This window comes from Antechinus flavipes, chromosome 1 (genome assembly GCF_016432865.1).
Source record: "Antechinus flavipes isolate AdamAnt ecotype Samford, QLD, Australia chromosome 1, AdamAnt_v2, whole genome shotgun sequence".
Lineage (NCBI taxonomy): Eukaryota > Metazoa > Chordata > Mammalia > Dasyuromorphia > Dasyuridae > Antechinus > Antechinus flavipes.
Genome location: NC_067398.1, coordinates 113176272 through 113195881, shown reverse-complemented (window position 1 = coordinate 113195881; position 19610 = coordinate 113176272). Strand labels below are relative to the sequence as shown.

The following is a 19610-nucleotide window of genomic DNA, read 5'->3' as shown; positions in this document are numbered from 1 at the left end:
ATGGATCTGCATTAAAATGGTTCTTTCTTTGACAGAACCAGGAAAGAATACCTGGTTCTTTTTAACATAAAACAACAGAAATTGAGGATCTAGTGATAGAAGAGCTCTTGATTCTGTTTTATTTTTAACCAGTCTTAGTTTTCCCAACTCTCAAGAATAAATCAGCGGGAAACTGTGGAATGGTAATAAATAAATAGATAGATGATAAACAAATAGAAAGGGGAGGGACAGGGAGAAAGATCGAGAGATAAAGCGAAAATGAGAGCGAGAATGAGAGCCAGAGCGAGAGCGAGAGCCAGAGCAAAAGCAAGAGAGAGAATATTGTGAAAGATGAGATTAGAGTTTTCCAAAATAGCAAAGACCATTTTTGTGTGTCTAGAGATACTAAGGAAATAAGCTGATATTGACTGTTCTAGGAGTCCCTGAATTTACCAACTTTTTGTATTCTAGAGCTAATGCTCTCATTGTAGCTTCCTATTTGGATTTTAGGGCTTTTTGTTTTAGAACATTTTCTCATGTGAAGTAGGTAAGGAACATTTCATTAGCCCTTTGAACTTCATCTTTCTTTGATGGAAAGTTATCCCTTCTTCCCTCTCTGCAACATAGTACAGAGCTTCAGACTCCTTGGTCAGGCATAGCCACAAGGCCCCAGAGCAGCAGTGGCACTTTTCACTGTCACTGGGCCCTCTGTACCTCTAAGTCAGTCCCAACTGATATAAAAGTACATGAGATCCTAAGCTGGCCAAAGACACATGGTACAAAAGAAGACTACTGCTTTTGATGAAATAATGAATCCTATAAGAGAATTACTGTCATCATTCTGAATTCCATGGTACCCTTCTAATTTTGTGCTATAGCATAAAGAATCATGGTCTCCCCAAAATCTCCCCTGTCTCCTGGGACTAAGATGACCAATCAGAGGAAGATGAATGACAGAGGTAAGTAGTAAGGGCTGACAGCCAGCCCAACTAAGGTAGCAAGAGGTCAGGTACAGCCAGACCCAATTGTCCTTGGTCACAGGGTGGCACATGATCTTAATCCAATTGGTTTATGAGGAAAAAAACAGATTAGTAATTTCCATAATACCTGTTTCTGAAGTCAGGGGTACATGAAAGTCAAGAGAAAGAACTTTGGTCCCAACAACTAAAGCAAGGCTTAGGAAAAGCATGGCTCACCATAAGATATCCATGCAACCCCTGAGATACATTCTAAGTGTTACAACATTGTTTGAAATTGTTCTTGGAAATGGGTGTGACATATTTCATATATACCTAATCCTTCGGAGTTCCCAGTTTGGGAAGTTGAACAGAAATGATGAACACATAAGAATAATATTTTGAAGTGTGTTAGGAAGAAATCTGGGCTGGATAATAAGAAAATTAGGCTCCAATCCAGACACTGTTCTTACCATTTATGTGATATTGAATGAGTCATAACTACTCTAGACCTGAGGGCTTTTTCCATAAATAAAACAGAGAAAATCTCTATCTTTCCTGCCTAATAGATTTTTGTAAAATTTAAACAAGGTAATTTATATTAAAGTGCTTTGAAAAATATCAAGCACTTTACAAATCATTTTTAAGAGCAGGAAGGTGACAGGAAACATCAACAAAGTTGCAATAATCTTCATGCCTTGATTAGGTCCAGTCAGTCCTAGTCCTAAACTTAATCCCTGTGCCTTAACTTTTAGCCTCATATACCTTCCTTTTTAACCTCTATTTCTTCTTCCTATTCTTTCAAATCCAATTAGTTTTCCAAACTGAAGGGAACCCAGACCAGAAGTATTGGTAAATTGTTTAAAAAAAAAAAAAAGAAATATTGGTATTTATTTTCTAATATCATTTCTCTAATTTTGATTTAAATATCAAACCTTACCACTCATATAACTTAATATGCAACATGACTCACAAAAGAAAGGTAGTTTTAGGAACAATGAAAGGCTATGATGTCAAAGGGGCCCAAATGCAGGATACAGAGTAAGCTGATAGGAACAATGGAACCACACATTAGATCTTTCAGCTTTGTGGCATGCTGGTTCTCCACCAAAAGAAGAAAAGAACCACACATGAGACCATAAGAAAAGTCTGGCATAGACTTATACCACCCTTGAGAAGGCAGTATTCTTAAAAACTGTGAATGGCTTAGAAAACACCTTTAACATACACTTTCATAGAAGAAAAAGTTACTTCTTAAGATGCTGAAAGGGGACTTCTCTCTCATCCACTATGACTTCAGTGAGCTATTTGATATAACCCATGGATTCTTAGCCTAGTAATGTCTTTAGCCAGAAAATATTTCCACCAAGCATTGAGATTCAGTCTCAGCCTGAACACACCCATCCCAAACCCCAAAGAATACAAAGTACCAGCATAGTCAGTAAAATTAATTTTTCAAAATCATGCTGTGATGTTGAGAGTTGGACTAGCTAGCCACAGGGACCAAAAAATTTCCAGTTTAAAAAGGAAACCATATTAAGCAGCTTTTTTTTTTTTTTACTCCTCATTGCACAACTATCTTGGAACTGTTAGCAATCAACATCAACACAAAACTAGAAAATTAAAGTGAGCTTTAAAGATCATTATAGGACTAGGGTGAGGGCAAAACAGTAGAAAAGAAAACACTTGTGGAATTCTCACTCCTTTGCTTTCCTCTAATCCCTGATTCTCATGTTTCTCACCTGTGTAAACACCAGTTAAAATATCTCCTTCCTCAGGACCAGGACTGTCTGGGACCCACAACTCTTCCCCACGTTCCATTCGAGAGATTACATCAGGTTTAGGAATTGGATAACCTATCAAAAAGGATGAAAATAAAAAGAAAAGAAAGAGGGTGAACAGCAGATTGTTCATTATCAATGAAAATGATATTATCTCAACAGCCTCTACCCCATACTCCAAGGAGGACACTGATGCCTTCTGCTAGCAAAGTTATTTCCTTAATTCAGCCCATCTCAAATATTTATAACTTCTTTCACATTCAGTTTTCTTTTGGAACCTTCCTTTAATTTTCCCCCAACTCTATTAACCACACCTTTCCCATAACCACTATTTTAATGTGGCTTTTGTTTGAGTGCTCTCATCTCTCCAACTCCAATTGACTCCTCACACCACTGGATGTATAGGTAAAATCTGTAGCCTACAGATTCCAAGTAGGACTGAGAGATGTATGTAACCTAACACATACTTTGGGCTTCTTGGGCTAACAGAGACTGCTTTTAAAAGCTAAATTATAATTATTTATTTATTGTTTAAGTTTAAACATAAAGAAAACTTTCATATATAAATCAAAACATCCCCTCCCAAAATAGGACTGCAAATGAATTTTATTTGATTACCACTTGCTTTAAATATATAATTCTACTTTCACTTCAAAGTAGTTTTGCTTGTTATAATACTAACTGAATAACTGAATTTTCCTTATGTAAATTTAAAATATTACAATGGCCCTTTAAAACATTATCATCATCATATATTTTAAATTAACTTCATTTTCCATTAACTTCCCTTTCCTCCTCCTAATTAAAACACAAAGGAACAGGGAATAAAAGTTTAACACAATCAAAATTAATCTATACAATGGCCATATCTAAAACTGTATATATCCTAAAAGAGGCTTTGAGAGTACAATGTACATGCTATTCTGTGCATTCTCTAAGCTTATAATTCAAGAGCTACTCCAGGAGTGCTGCTTTGTTCTGGGAAGTGTGAATTGAGTCTAGCACTTTTCCCAATCTGTCAGAGACCACCGGTTCTAAAGAATGACAATGTTTCAGAAAGAATATCACAGTTGGATTTCCCAAGGAAGTGTGTGAGTTTATTCCTGTGCTCACTGTTACTTAGATGCTGGGAAAACCAGCACTTACCCAGAGACACCAAAATCCCATAGTTCTCCTGCATGACTTCCTTGTAAAGATCCTTTTGAGCTTCATTTAGCCTTCCCCACTCCTCCAAAGAGAAATACACAGCTACATCTTCAAATGTCACCAGTCCCTTAGAAAAAAAAAAGAGTAATAAATACATCTCCATTTTGCCTCAAATGAGGAGGAAGAGTAAAGAAATAAGCGAACAGTGACAACTGAAAACCATACTGAAAGATAAAGTGGAGAAAACAATCCGTTCTTTGAGTCTGGGTCACACAAAAGTTAACCTTCAGATAGTATAACTTAATAGATGTTAATTAAACTGTATAATAATATATATGAATATTTTAGGAGAGATGGGAGGAAAGAGAGGTGAATGAGATGTAAGAAAAATCCACATATAAGTCTAAATTTTAGTTTTCTGAATCAGGGAAAAGCTCTTATATTGAAAGATGGCATGAAAAGTATATGAAGCAAAAGAAGCCCAAATCTAGGGGAAAGAAACAGCTTGGTAGCTTCCATTAAAACGTTTCTGTAAAAAATCATGGTGGAGAAAAAACTCTGGTTTCTGAAATACTGAGACAACAGACCACAAGTTCTGGTATATCCCATCAAACCACAAAATTTCCAGATACAAGCTTGATGACAGACTGGTAGTAAAGGATCAGACTAGCCAATTTGAGAAAGGTTCATCATCAATAGTTTGGGGGTTAGGTAATAGATTTTTTTCTTCATTTTTTTTGGCCAGACCAACTCACAAAAAAAAAAAAAAAAAAAAAAAAAAAAAAAAAAAAAAAAAAAAAAAGTTAGAATCTGTACCAGTGGGAGGAACACCCAAATCTTAGCAAGCAGAGGGCTTTGAAGCATTGAAGTAATCAGAGGTGAATTTAATATTGAGGAAACCAAAATTCCTGGGACAGGCTCAATCTTCTACATTTGAAAAAGCTGAGCATAAAATTCCAGAAGGGAAATTTACTGGCTAAATAACTGACAGGCAATGATCTCCAGAAAGTAAAAATTTTTAACTCTGCTTCTAAGAGGAACAGCATCTAATCCAGATTAGACAGAAGGGTTACCAAGAAAGTGCATTAAATAATAATAACTGGTATCTTAAACAGGATGTCCTTAAAGTCCAAGTGCAGTTAAAAATGTTAGTAAATTAAATTCTATAGGAGATAAAAAAAATCTATTAAATATGCCAAGGTAATTAATTCTAGATTTAGCACATTTAATCTTAAAATAGTTTAGTTTCAACATGTTTACCTTCAGTATATATATAACACACATTATAGTTTTCTATGTAGCCTACATTCTGTGGTTATTCTACAAACCCTATTCAGACCAGCAGATTATGTTCTAGAACTGCAGTCTCCCCATTACATCTAGTTTCACAAACAAATGCTCAAATTGTGTTACAGCACTGGTCACATTATTCTATCATGAAGTTCATTCTAAAAGCAAGGTTTCTTCCATACTTTCGTTTTAACATAAGTTCGTAATTACAACTTTTTTGATACTAAAGAACAGAATCTTTTTTTTTCTTCTATTGAAGCCATCTAACCTACTAGGGTTATCTGGAAAAATACAAAATAATAAAATTCACTTCTTTTTCATTAAAAAAATGAATAAATTATCTCTATTGCATTTTACACATTGTTTTTATGTCCTATTGAAGTGAAGCTAATGTTTTAAACTCCTTACAAACTTTAGGAACACTCTGTATAGTCCTTTTGGTATTACAAAATACCTTGTGCCATTAAACATTTTCTCAATGAGTAGAAGACACAGGTGGCATTTATATCAAATTGACAGTTGACAAAAAACTAAGAGGGACAACCCACATATTGGGTGTAAAAGTCAGAAACAAGAAAACGCTTGAAATGCTCTTACACTGGGCAGAAATCCAAGATCCAATTTAACAAGGATAAATGTTGTCTTATACTTGGGTTCAAAAACAACTTCATGAGCAAAAAGAGGGGGGAGATGCTATCAGAAATTTGTCTGAACATGTCATCTGTGTGATCACAGCAGCTTAGAAAATAACACAATCTGCATAAAGAGGCATTAGGTCCAGAACTAAGGAGTAATAGTCCAACTGTACTCAGTGTGCTGCCCAAACAATATCTTAAGTATCATGTTCAGTTATAGAGGCTACATTTTAGAAGGACGCCGAAAAGCTGAAGAACCTCCAAAGGAAGACAATCAAGACAAGTTCATGAAGACCAGGTTAATGAGACTGGGATTGTTAAGCACAGAGAAAGGAAAACTTCAAAGGGAGAGATATTAAGGACTGTCACATAGAAATAAGATTCAATTCAGAGGGCAGAAGTAGGAGAAATGGTTATAGCTGCAAAAAAATGCAGATTTAAGCTTGATAGGAAGTAAGACTTCTTGGGGATCCTAGTTTTCCCAAAAAGGAACAGGCTTTCTTGGGAAACAGTAGATTCTCCAATGCTGGAAATCTTATATGTGATAGACTAGAAGATCCCTCAGTTCCTTTCCAACTCATGTTTCTGTAATGTCATTTGATCCTAAAAAAAATATATATTGTGAGATGAGTTTTTAAATATTAGCTCCATTTGACAGACAAGAGAAATAAGATCACAGAGATCTAAAGGACTTGCCCAAAGTCACAGAGCTACTAAAAGAAGAATCTCAGAGAACAAAGCTCACCTGAGACTCAGTAGTTAGGAAGTCAGTTGCTGTCTCATCATCAGCAATGATCTCTTTCTTTAAAATAGCTGGAACCCAGGAAACTGACACAGCTGTGGAAGAAAGTGTGTTTTCATCACTCCTCCAGGCTCATGCCTCCCCCTTCACCTTCTACCACCAGCCCCACAGTTAAGAAAGTTAAAACTAGGAAAGACCATTACAACCCCATATTCAGCCTGGCCAATCCTATTTATTCTGTTCTTACAGAGTTTAGAACTTATCACTTCATTGATTCCAATGTCTCTTGCTTCATTCCCCTTCCCCCTACTCTGTGCTCTTGATCTCTCCAGTTATCTGATTCCCCTTCATCATAATCATATGGAAGGTTTCTCCTTACCCTTCTCCTGAAGAACTGGGGACTCCATTTTAGAGTCATGGTTCAATGGTTCTTGTGGTTCTGGCTCTGGGCTGCCCTGGATCACCTCTGGGCTGCCCTGGATCACCTCTGGACTACTCTCGATGGGTTCTGGGCTGCCCTGGATCACCTCTGGACTACCCTCGATGGGTTCTGGGCTGCCCTCGATTACCTCTGGGCTGCCCATTATGGGCTCTGGGCTACCTTCAATGGGCTCTGGACTGCCCTCGATCACCTCTGGGCTGCCCATGTTGGGTTCTGGACTGCCCTCAATTATTTCTGGGCTACCCATGATGGGCTCTGGAATGCTATCAACAGGTTCTGGGCTGCCCATGATAGGTTCTTGGATGCTATCGATAGGCTCTGGGCTGCCCATGATGGGTTCTGAGATGCTATCAATGGGCTCTGGGATGTCATCAATAGGCCCTGGGCTGCCCATCATGGGCTCTGGGCTTCCAAGGATGGGCCCCGGGCTGCCTTCAATTGGCTCTGGGAGGTCATCAATTGCCTCTGGACTTCCATCAATCAGCTCTGAGTTGTGTTCGTTGTCCTCTGGGTTGCTCTCATCCTCCTCTGGGCTGCCCTCAATTGGCTCAGGGCTCCCCTCACCCTCCTCTGGACTCTCTTCCATCGGCTCTGGACTCCCCTCACCCTCATCTGGGCTGTCCTCAACCAGATCTGAGCTGCCCTCCCTTTCCTCATGATTAGCTTCACACTCTGGCCTGACTTCCATTCTCTCCAGCTGGGAGGTTGGGGAGTCTGGTGCTGTATGCAAAGCTGCCATCTTCTGTTTCTCCTCCGATGCCTCGGCCTAGAAGAAGTAGGTTATCCAATCAGGACATTATGTATGCAACACATTTCTTTGGATGCCTGATGAACCCAATTTTATACCTGCATCTAGGCCTTCCTCTGCGCCACCACTATTGGGACAATCAGAAACTCCCAACATAGCCCCTTTGCCCAAAGAAATAAAGCTCTTAAATTCCAGTCAGTCTAGCTCTCTGGGGGGGGGGGGGGGGGGGGGGAAAGAGGGGGAATACCATTAATACAAAAAAAAAAAAAATCCAAAAAGGAAAAGATAATCTAGTTCCTCTCTATTCCTACATATAAGAACTGATCAATTACACCCTCAGGGACCAAATTCCTCTCTCCTGATCCTCCTTTCTGGCAGATAATTCAGTACCTAGCACAGTATTTGGGCACAAAGCAAGCATGCAATAAAAGTTCATGTGAGTTTAATTTGTTGAAATGTTCTGTTCCAATTTAGATTTCTAATCTTAAGGTTCCCTCTAGCACCCAAAGATTTAAAAAAAAAAAACAAAAAAAACTTCTAGCCTCCTCCTCTAGGCTTTAGGTACAACCTGTTCCCTTGGGTCTGTTGGCCCTATGCAGTACCCACAGTGTGATAACATGTGTGTGGCATGTTGCCTTGGTCATCTCCCAGAGGGCAGAGTCTTGTCAAGTATATTTTCTGTACAGAGCCTAGGACATTTTGAACTCTTAATAAAGATTACACAATCTCCACCCACTTCATGCCTAAAGGAGGGCTTTTCTTGCCTGGGCCTCAGGCTGGGAGATCCAGTTGAAACTGGACACCACGCCAAGTCAAATAGAGCTGTGTCCCTGCCTTGGCCTCCACTCTACACTAAGTAGCTACTTCAGAATTCCAATGAATAAGCCAGGGTGGCTGAGAAGGAATAACATCAAAGGAGAATATGGGAGTTTTAAAATGGAATGACTCCAAATATTAATCTTTGGATTGTCGAGACAAAAACAGATATAAGCCTAAATTTCATATCCATTACAGAACTAACCTTTAATCCCACAGCTATCATCCCAACCTGGAAGAAGGAACCCTAAACTAGAGTTCACCTTAATACAGACGTATCACTTCCAGGGAGGAGGTACAACGTTATAAAGTTAACTGGGGCACCAAAACATTCATCTCAAAATCAGAAACTAAAGGAAATCAGATAAGGTACTCTAAAAGAAGAAAAAGGTCCAATATCCTAGGAAGGAAAGGAAAAAAGAAACAAGTTAGGTAAGGCAAAGCAACGGGACCCAGGCTAAACAGATCCTCAAAGAGGTTATACCTGCAAATCCTATGGAAATCCAGAGTCCTAGAGACCAAGGAATACAAGTTAAAAAGAGATATAAAGAGAACAAAGACTGGAGCAAGGCAGATATGGCTCCTTTACATTCATAAAATTCTCTTTCATCTCTGTAACAAACATCCACTCTTCTGTTTCCCCCCTACAGTGATATTCAACCTCGGCTCTTGTCCATCTCCCACTTTTTTTTTTAAACTCTTTTTCCTTCTTCAATTCAAATAACAATCTATTCTTATCTATAACCTGGAGCACACCATTCCCCTCTCCAAATCAATTTGCTGGTTTCCAATTTCCTTGATTATTAAATGCAAAATGTACATTTCAAGTTCCTACCTAGTATTCATCATCTTAAATCAATTTTTCTTATTTTCATTGTGATACTAATGGAAAGTCAAAGTCATGTAGTATTAATGCTCCAGATTCTGTTGGAGTCTGTATAAAAAGTTTGGAGAGCTCCGGGTCAGAGTGGGGTGTCATAAAAAGTTTGAGAATCACTGTTTTCAAACTTCTTTGAAGAATGTCTAATAATCCAGACTGTCTTTCAAGGTTTATGTAGTGTTAAATGGATAGAGGGAATCTACCGATTGAAAACATAAATATTCTGATTCTAATCAGGTTTTTTTTTAGTTGTTACTGCCAACTGCCTTTTCCCCTCAGCTATGAGAGAATAGCCCGAAGGACTGAAAAACTCCATCTCCAAATTAGCTTCTCCAGAGCTAAATAATAGGATATCTGGAGGTCACTACTAACTCTTCTCTATCTAGGAGAAGCCCAGAACAAGTTCTATTTCTTCCTGTAAGACATAGAACTATAGGATTTAGACATGGAAAAAAACTAGAAATTATTCAATCAAATTCTGTATTTTTGTGGAACAAGAGAACTGTTCGGTTCTGCACACATATATTGTATCTAGGATATATTGTAACCTATTTAACATGTATAGGACTGCTTGTTATCTGGGGGAAAGGGTTGAGGGGGGGAGGAGAAAAATCGGAACAGAAGTGAGTGCAAGGGATAATGTTGTAAAAAATTACCCTGGCATGGGTTCTGTCAATAAAAAAGTATTAAATAAATAAATGAATAAATTCTATATTTTATAGGCCCAAGAGGGCTAAATAACTTGCCCAAGATCACACATATAATCTTCCCTAACATCTTGGGGTGCTCCTCTTCCTCCTTTATTTACAGCACTTATTGTCTGAAAATATATATACACCTTTAACATTTAATTATACTCTCCCTTGCTTCATCTAGTTACCTGTACCCATCTAAACAGTAAGATCTTTGAGGGCAGGGACTATATACTTCTCTTGTAGCCTCTATACTGATGGGTACAGTGATGGGGACATAATGTGCTCAATAAAATTGAAGTGAACAGCAATTCCTGTAAAAATAAAACAATGCAGAAGACTCTAGTTTTTGTTTTTGTTTTTTCTTGTCTGCAGACCTTTCCTGTTCATCTCCTTAGGATACACATTTCCGAGACTCAAAGGTCCATTTTCCTATCCAAACCTCTATCTTAACACAGGGAATAGGTAAACTCAGAGCTTTCTAGTTTTCACCAATCCTCATGCCTTTGACTCTTTATGCCCTCAGTTTTCATCTGAATGCAAGTCATTTTCCCCTACTTCCTTTAAATCTATCCTAAAAAGAATGTTGGGACCTTGAATCGCCCCTTTGTCTCTAGCCACCAACAAAAATTTAACCTTCTCTATAAAGTGTTCATCAAGGACCCACAGTCGGCTGGCATCCAGAGATCATATGCAACAAATACAGTTCTTCATTCTTCAATACTTTCTTCTCTACTGGAATAATAATAATAAACCTAATAACTGCCCTAGTAAATCCTACCAATACCTACCAATACCTCTTAAAAGGTTATTCCCTCTGACAGTATCTCAAGGATGTAAAGCCTAATAACTTATTACAGAGATGCAGCAACTTTCACTTCCATAAACATCAGTTTTCTCGAGCTATATGTAAAGATAGATCTTGTCTAACCTTTTCATTTTACTGAAAAGAAAACTAAAGTCTCAAGAGGTTAAATGATTGTCTGTGATTAAACGGCTACTAAATAATAATGTTGAGCTTCAAACTTAGGTATCTCAAACCCTAAATTCATTGCATTTTTCATCATGCCAAACTCTCTTCCTAAGTCACTCCTAAAACCATTCCCAAGTCCACAAACCTTCCTCCATAGTCTATCTCCTTCAAGGAAAGCTTTATGGAATGAAAAATCATAAGTATGCATTTTGACAAAAATTTAATTACAGAATCTCAAAAGCAATCAAGGTGACCTACCTTCCCAAATTTATTCATTTGGTAACTGTAGGGAATATGGCTAACAAATTGTACTTTCATTTACCTCAATCATGAAAAAGATCTTAATCCCAAACCTTTACTGAGTCCATTCTCCTCTCATTCCTTTAATCCTATTCTCTTCTCTCTACCCCACTGGGCTTGATACCTGTTTAACAGGAAAAAAATTAGGGAATGGACCTGTGATTTCATTTGTTCAGGATACTCCTAAGTGAGAAGATTGTCTCTACCAATTTAGGTTGGCATCCACTCTTCCACTTTACAGTGGCAGACGGCTGTCTAGAGCATTGAGGGATGGCCAAGGTCACACAACCAGTACGTGTCAGGGTCTGGACTGACACCTTGAACCTCCTTAATTTCGAAGTCAGCTCTCTATCCATTTCGACTTCAGTGCACGAATTCAAATTCAGCAGTTTTCCGGCCCTTTAGCACTTCCTATCTCCTAGCTTTAAGGTGTGGGGTCTGCTCTATTCTCTTCCACTGGGTTTTTGGTTGAACAGTTAGCATAATCGAGCTAATCCTCTTAGAATTATCAATCCTTTGTATTTATATAGGGTTTTTAACAGTTCCAAGTGCTTTCCAAATACATTTTCGCATCCGATCCTCACAAGTGCCGGGTGGGGTAGGCAGGACTACAAACATTATCGCCGAGTGGAACCCTTTCACTGATCCGGGAAACTGGAAGCCCAGATAAAGGTTAATCAGACCCTGAGAGTTGGCGGCTCTTAAGAGCCAGTGGCTCCCGATTCCTAAGCCGGTAGTGTTCCTCCCACTCCACCAAAGGGAGCCCTGGTAGGCAGCTGGCCTACAGATTCACAAAGGGCCTACACAGCCTAAGGAAAAAGCTCTCCCCAAATGAGAGGGCCCACTCTGTCCTTGCTCTCTCTGGCCACAGCAACGGGGAGCTCCAAGCCCCTGCCCGAGGGCTTGGGGCGTTCGAAGACCCGGGAGAGGAAGGAGGCGATTAGACACGAACCCCACGAGCGCCCGGGCACCTGCAGCTTCTTTGCCGGGGCCCCGGTTGCTTTGCCCTCACTCCCCTCACTCCCCGCCAACCTCCTCACTGGAGGATTGGAGCTGGCCCGCGCCCCTTCCCTTGTCCTTGATTCCCACCATGCCGGTCCCACACACACACACAAACACAACATGCACACCTCGCTCTCCCCCCTCGCCCGGCTGTAGGCCTCTCCCCCAAACCCTCCCAGGCTGGTCCCCAACTAGGAAAGGAAAGGGAAAGAAGCAAAGGCGCCTCCCCGGGGGCCTCCCCGCTCCCGCTCCCCCTCCACGGGCTTGGGTCCACTCCCCCGTGGGACATCCGAAGTCCTCGAGAGGGAGAGTATTCCCCTCCGAGAGCCCCGCCCCGCCGCGGCCCGACCCGGGCGGCCCCCGCCGGACTCACCCCGGGGCTCGGGGCTGGGCGACCCCGATCCCCTGGGTCCCGGGCCTGGCTCTGCGCCCTCCCTCAAGCCGGCCGGACGGACTCTGGGGTTGACGGCGGCCGCCCAGTCCGGCTGGGAGACGAGGATTCCTGGGTCCGGGCCCGGAGAGCTGGGCCGGGGCTCCGAGAGGGCTGGTACTGGAAAGCCCCGAACTCCTGGGGCCTGGAGCCGGCCGGGTCGGGGAGGCCTGGTCTGGGGACGGGATGGGGGGAGGGGGGTGTGAGAGGAAGGGGAAGCACGGCCCGGGGCCCGGAGCCCAGACTCGGCGCTCCTGGGGGGGCCCGGGCTCAGACACAAAGTGACGGCCGCGGGAGCTGCGCGGCGCGTGGGCACCGGAAGTGCCCGCCTCGGATCCCGGCTCCTCCCCTCTCCTCACCCTGGGAAGGGCGGGGGAGTGGGGAGCTGGGAGTCGGGAGGGGGAACCAAGCGGGGGCGCCTGCGCTGTCAGCCCGCCGAGCCTCTCTAGTGCCCCCCACGCCTCTCCTCCCTTCGGGCTCCCCCGCCCCTCGGATCTCGGGCTGGATGGGGGGGGCACTTCCGGTCACGCAGGCGCCCTCTCCCTCTCTCTCTCCCGCGGGGTTTATTGTCCTTGTGTGAGACCCGGGCCAGCTGTGGCCGGCCAGCTGCCCGTAGTCCGCGGCGCGCAGGGAGGGTGGGAAGGAGGGAAGGAAGGAGGTGTACTCTCTGGCTGCCGGAAATGAACTCCTTGAGGCGCCGGACTGGGGTGGGGGATGAAAGGCCGGGCCCAAGCCGACTGGGTCCGGCCCTGGAAGCCTGGAGGGGGCTGGGGCCCAAGTACTGTCAGCTCCATTCCCCTACTGCCCCAGGCCCGAGGAGGGAGAACAAGGAGGATTAGGAACGTGGTCCACAGTCCGCCTGAGAAGTGGCGGGGAGGTCCAGATGGGGTGCAGTGAGGCAGACGTTCCGTCCGCGCGTGCGGGGAGAGTGAGAATGCCTCACCCGCCCCCACCCTTTTTGCATGCACCCCTCTGCTTGGGAAGCATGGAACCCGAGGACGGGATCCGAGAAAGATGATTCCCCAATAAAAGTTAGACGTGAGGGTGAAAATACGCGAGCCCACGTGGGTGCGTCCGGCTGGGAGTGTATTGGCTTTTCCAAAGTTTACCAAAAGCTGCTTAACACAATGATCCATTTGCCTAAAGATCAATTCACTTGCTGAACACCGCCTACTCCTTTAAATCCAACTCTACCGAGGAATTCTAGGGCAGATTCACCGCCCGCCTCCGGCAGTAATGTCTTACCTGCTCCCACCTCGACTTCCCCGACTTTCCTTACTCAGATCTTCGCACCTCCCCAATCCACATCGTGCTTTATAGTGTATTAGTGTGGATACGCCTTATCTGCCAAAGTAGAGACCTTATCTTATTTAAGCTTTGTATTTCCCTTCAGAATTATAGCACAACACTCTTTTAGTCCAGGTATTTGGTTCGTTATATTCAATCAAAAATCCACCTGAAATATAAATTAACAATGAGTATCAAATATTGGAAAGAGATTTCATTAGAAAAAAGGGTGGTTTTGCTTCCTCCTTCCCTTGCCAGGAACGAGCCCCTCATTATTTTATATTCATAATATTCATTTTGCCTGCCTTTAGGTACATTAAGAATTTCCCAAACCAGTTATTATCAGAGCATTTCCTGTTTCAAAGTAGACAGCCATACTTTCCACCCAGATCATGGTCCTGCATTATTTATGCAAAATGTGAGACTATTATGGTAACATAGATCACGCAAAGCAACATGGAAGGGTGGCGCTATAGATTCCTTCAGAACCTATAAGTATCTGGCCCTGCAAAACAGCAAAATCTGAGATGGATTTGGAGTGAAGCATCAGTAAGTACCAGCCAACCCAACTTCAAAAATTCTAATTGTGCACAAAATCTGAACAAGATTATGTAGGGCTGGTGCCTATACACACACACACACACACACACACACACACATAAACACCCTCTTTCGCTTAACTTTTTAACATCAATATCCTTCAACAACTACCATTAATTCTATCTCTCTCTCCCTTTATCACAATTTGAAAAAAAAAAAATGTTTTTAGAAACCCATACTTCTATCCACTCTCCATAACCTTTTGCAGTATGGTTTTCATTTTCAACACTCCATTGAAAGTTTTTTCTCAGTGGTCACTAGTAATTGCCTTGTTGCCAAATGTATGTTTCAGCTATTTGGTATGCCTAAATGTCCTCTGTAAAAGCTTCTTCTTAGTCTTCAGTCTCCTTAGTTCCTATAAAATTTGACCACTCCTTTCCTTCAGGCAACTTTTTTCTCCCTTGACTTCACATACTTCTGGTTATCCTAATTGATTATTCCTCTGTCTCCTGTAGCACCTCCTGACCCCTTAGAAGTAGATGTTCTTCAAAATTCTGTCCCTTGCTGTCTTCCTTTTGCACTCGACCTTGACAACATTATTCTTGTGGTTTCAAAGAAGATTAATTACAAATAAATCTGTCTCCAGCCTTGTATTTTCCTCAGAGTTCCAGATCCATATCTACAAATGCTTATAAAACTTCACCTTGTATGTACCACTAGTGCCTCATACCCAGTATGTTAAAATTTGTGTTTATCTTTCTTTTATGAAAAAAAAATTGTCACTTTGTTTTTCATCCATCTCCCTATGCCATCCAGGGATCTATCTCTAAAAACAAGGAATTAAAGAAATAGCAGAAAAAGAAGAGGAAAGAGACGAGAGAGGAAGCCATTATGAAGAACTAAGCACATAATCAAGTTCTAATAATATGTTCTACTTCCACAAAAAAAAAAAAAAGAGTTAGATTCATTCCTTCAAAGTCATGTTTATTCATAACAATTGCCCAATTAAATTATCTTTAAAAAGAAAACCATTTTCTATTGGACTTCACTATCTGTGTCATCTATCCAGTCTTATCATAATCAAAACTTTGTTATTTGACTTTTTCTCCTGTTTTACTTCCCACAATTCAAGTCCTGTCACTTCTACCTCTGAATTGTCTCACATCTGTCATGCTTTCTCTCTTTTTTTTAATCACTACCACCATGGTACAAAAGCTCATTATCAATCACTTCAGCTACTGCTACAAGACCCTAATAGATCTATGTAGACTTCTAAAGTTGGAAGGGGCCTCAGAGATAATGTAGTTCATCCCTTTCCTGAAAGCATGAATGCCCTCTGTAAATGATATCTGACAAATGATCATCCAGCCTGCACTTGAAAACTTCAGTGCTGAGGAACTCATTACCAAAATAGCCTATTATATTGAATGACAGCATTTAGAGCTGGAAGACATCTTAGAGATCATGTAATCCAATACATTTATCTTATAGATAAATAAACTTGGATTTAAAGAGTTTAATTTTCCCAAAGTCCAACAAATAATAAATTAACCAGCAGTTTTAAACTTAGTAGGTTTTATTTCTACTCTTTTATATCAGAGGACTGTTCAAGATCCAACTTCCACAAACTAGTGTAACTGAAATTGTTTTAACTGGAGGAGAGGAAATAGATTTAAAAAAAAAAAAAAAAACTTGTTTAATCTCTTCCTTAGAATGCAGTTTTGAGGACTTCTTCTTTGGAAGGGGTACACTATTTTCATCTCTAAGAGAAAAACAAATGGCACTGGATGCCTACCCTCTTGAGGGATGACCCATGGGGGAAAACTGGCCATTTCCAGATTAAATGCTCCAATATGTTTTCATAGTCGGGGACCAACCTTCTAGTGCTGTAAAGAAATTACAATATACCTCAGTCCCAGGAACAGAAGATCTTGTTAGGGATTATGAAGTTGCCATGAGTGAAATTCTTTTTTTGGTCATTTTTGGGCAACTCCAATTGAGTTCTTCCTCCCATTGAACCAAAATCTGCCTGTCTTCTACCCATTGGTTCCCATCTCCACTCTCTCCTCAATTCAAAGCCATTCTTCAGACACACAAATTAATTATCCTTACACATAGAGCTAATCATTTTACTCACCTGCTTTAAAACTCTTCAAAGGTGGACCATGACCAACAGAAGAAACTTCAGATTCCTTACTGGTATTCAGAGCCCTCCACAATCTGGTGCCACCCTATTTTTCCTGGCTTGTCTTATAGTATGCCTTTTCATGTATTCTACACACTGGATAGAAGACTAAAGGCTTTTCTGCCTCTATGCTTTTGTTCGTGCTGTTCCCTATGCCTGGAATGTTCTCCCACTCCCCACACCTCCTGTTGAAATCCTACCCATCCTTTAAATGTCAGCTCAAATGCCACCTCAAGGCATGAAACATTCCATGATCTCTCCAGTTATTAATGACTCCCTTCTCCGTCCCCAGATCTTACATTGAACTTTGCTTCCCTCTGATATATTTATGTATTATTTTTTAATCTATTTGGAATTTTTCATTTTCCTCCACTAGGATAAGGATTGGGAACAAAACAGGACTTAAAACATTTCAATAAAGGTTCTCTGATGATTCTTTCTTAACCCTGGTAAGTCCTATCATAGAATCAAAATAATAGAACAAACCATGTTGGACAAAACATCAGAGTTCATCAGATTCAACCAACACCTGAAACATATACCCTCTCCACAATGTACCAAACCAGTTGTCACCCAGCATTTCTCAAATGATGACCTCCACTGACAATTTAAGACTTCATGTCCCCACTCCTCCGATCATTAGGAAACTCTCATAGTGACCATAAATCTGCCTCTCTTTAACAGGAAACAGGACCAAGAAGAACAAGTCTTAATAATTTTTTCACATGACAATTATTCGAATATTTAGGGTTTTGGTGGGAGAGGAGTTTCCCTTATATCAGATAGATAGCTGGAAAAGATAATCATCTTCCAACAATAGATTCTTGGGGAGGCATAGCCCATTATTGTTCTCAGAAAGAATAAATATCATAGATTTAGATCTAGAAAAGACTATAAAAGTCACCTATTCCAACACCATCATTTTGCAGATGAGGAAAGATTGTGACTGTCCTAGATTAAAAGACTAATATTTATCTAAAATGGTTACTTAGTTACTTAATCCTAACTCACAGATGAGGCCCAAAGAGATTTTGATTTGTAGATCAGACCCATATTCTCTGACTCCATATTCAGACTCTCTCTATTGCACTACACTACAAGAGGTACATACATATCATATCGTTTTAGGGTTCATTCACTGAAAAACTGGGAATGGGTAACTGTTGGCAAGGATACATAATACATACAAATATATACATACAAAAAATGCATCTTCCTGGCCAAGAGACATTTTATACAAAAAGTAACACCAGGAAAGCTTTTTCCCCAAGACTTGGGCCTACATAAGCAATGCTACCCCACTTTCCTTGGAAACCTCAGAGATTCAGTGTCTGCACACAGAAGTCATGGTAGATCCATAGCTGAATAGTTCTTTAGATGGGAATTCCTTTACTCAATCACTTATGTTTTCTCATATTTCTCTCTAGTATTCATTATGTCATTTCTCATGATGCAATAGTATTCCATTATATTCCAGTATATCATAATATGTATGAGATTGTTCCTCATTCATTGGACAAAAGTTATTTACAGCTATTTTTTTTTCCTTGAGAAAAGATGGTCTTTTTTTTTCCACCAGTGATATACTTATTGCATAGTTATAGTGGTGGAATCAATAGTGGAACATTATGTAGATTTTATTGTATAATTACATAATACTTTCCCCCAAAAAAATAACTAATATTTGCTTGTTTTCCCACACTAAGACCAACATTGCATTTATTATTTTCAATTCTTTTTGCCAATTTGATGGGTGCAAAGTGATATCCAAGGTTGGGTTTTTAAAATTAGCATTTCTCTGATGATCAGAGGTGCTTTTAAAAACACTTTTTCATGTGGTAATCCATTGTCTGTTATTCTGTTTTCCTTAAATCTTAAACTGACCTCCCCTCAACATGCTCAATTCTATTACTTCAAATAATGTTCATGTAACATAGCTAGATGAGCTCATCAATAGATTTGTGATCTGATGCAAAAATTTTAAATAAAAGATTAGCAAAGAAATTAAAACAACTTTCCAGCAGGATAATATACTATGACCAAGTAAGATTTATACCAGGAATGTTAGTTGGTACAGTGGTAGAGTCCCAGACCTGAGTTCAAATGTAGTCTCTTTTCACTTGCTAACTATGTAACCCTGGGGAAGTAATTTAACCAGTTTACCTCAGTTTCCCCATTTGTAAAATGACATAAAAATAATACTTTCCTTCAAGAGTTGTTATGAGGACTAAATGATACAATAATTGTCAAGCACTCAGAATAGTGCCTGGCCCATAGCACTATATAAATATTAGCTATTGTTATTATTAAAGTACTTAACCTTGCAATCTCTAAACAATTGCCTAATACTATAAATTGCAGGGCAGATGTTAATTTACACTAGCAAAAGGAGTTTTTCACATAGGAAAATTGCCCACATGAAAAAATTACAAGGTGAAAAAAATTATAGTATTTTTGTAGCCTGATGTATATTATAGATTTAATGTTGAAAAGGTCATTCGTTATCACCTAGTCCACTCCCTCATATTATTGAGGAGGAAACTGGTCCTGAGATTATGTAACTTGCTTGAGTCAAATAGCAAGTCAAATCTCAGAATTTGAACCTAGCTCTTCTGCTCCCAATTTTCTTTCCACTATACACACCCAATGTGCGATCTAAATTTATTTCTATTTTACAAGTCTGGGAACATCATTTTTCCATTTTTAGTGACTGTAGATATTTATAATAGATATACCTTTGTTTTTATGATATTTTACATCCTATTTAGAATTCTTTCATGTGAAGT

At 40.3% G+C, this 19610-nt stretch overlaps 1 protein-coding gene across 3 annotated transcripts in view; it reads right to left on the bottom strand.

Moving 5' to 3' along the window:
- Positions 1–12853, bottom strand: part of ZNF316 (zinc finger protein 316) — a 36745-nt gene extending 23892 nt beyond the window's left edge. The window contains exons 1-6 of one of the 3 annotated variants that reach the window (XM_051988172.1): positions 12756–12828; positions 8799–8935; positions 6909–7737; positions 6533–6624; positions 3863–3989; positions 2678–2791 (exon numbers count right to left, since the gene is read on the bottom strand). In XM_051988172.1, coding sequence (XP_051844132.1) covers positions 2678–2791; positions 3863–3989; positions 6533–6624; positions 6909–7710 — 1135 coding nt within the window. In that variant the 5' untranslated portion in view covers positions 7711–7737; positions 8799–8935; positions 12756–12828. Of the gene's footprint in view, positions 1–2677; positions 2792–3862; positions 3990–6532; positions 6625–6908; positions 7738–8798; positions 12528–12755 lie in introns of those variants that run through there. The other 2 variants (XM_051988159.1, XM_051988166.1) reach the window with 2 other exon arrangements.
- Between the last annotated feature and the right edge of the window lie 6757 nt (positions 12854–19610).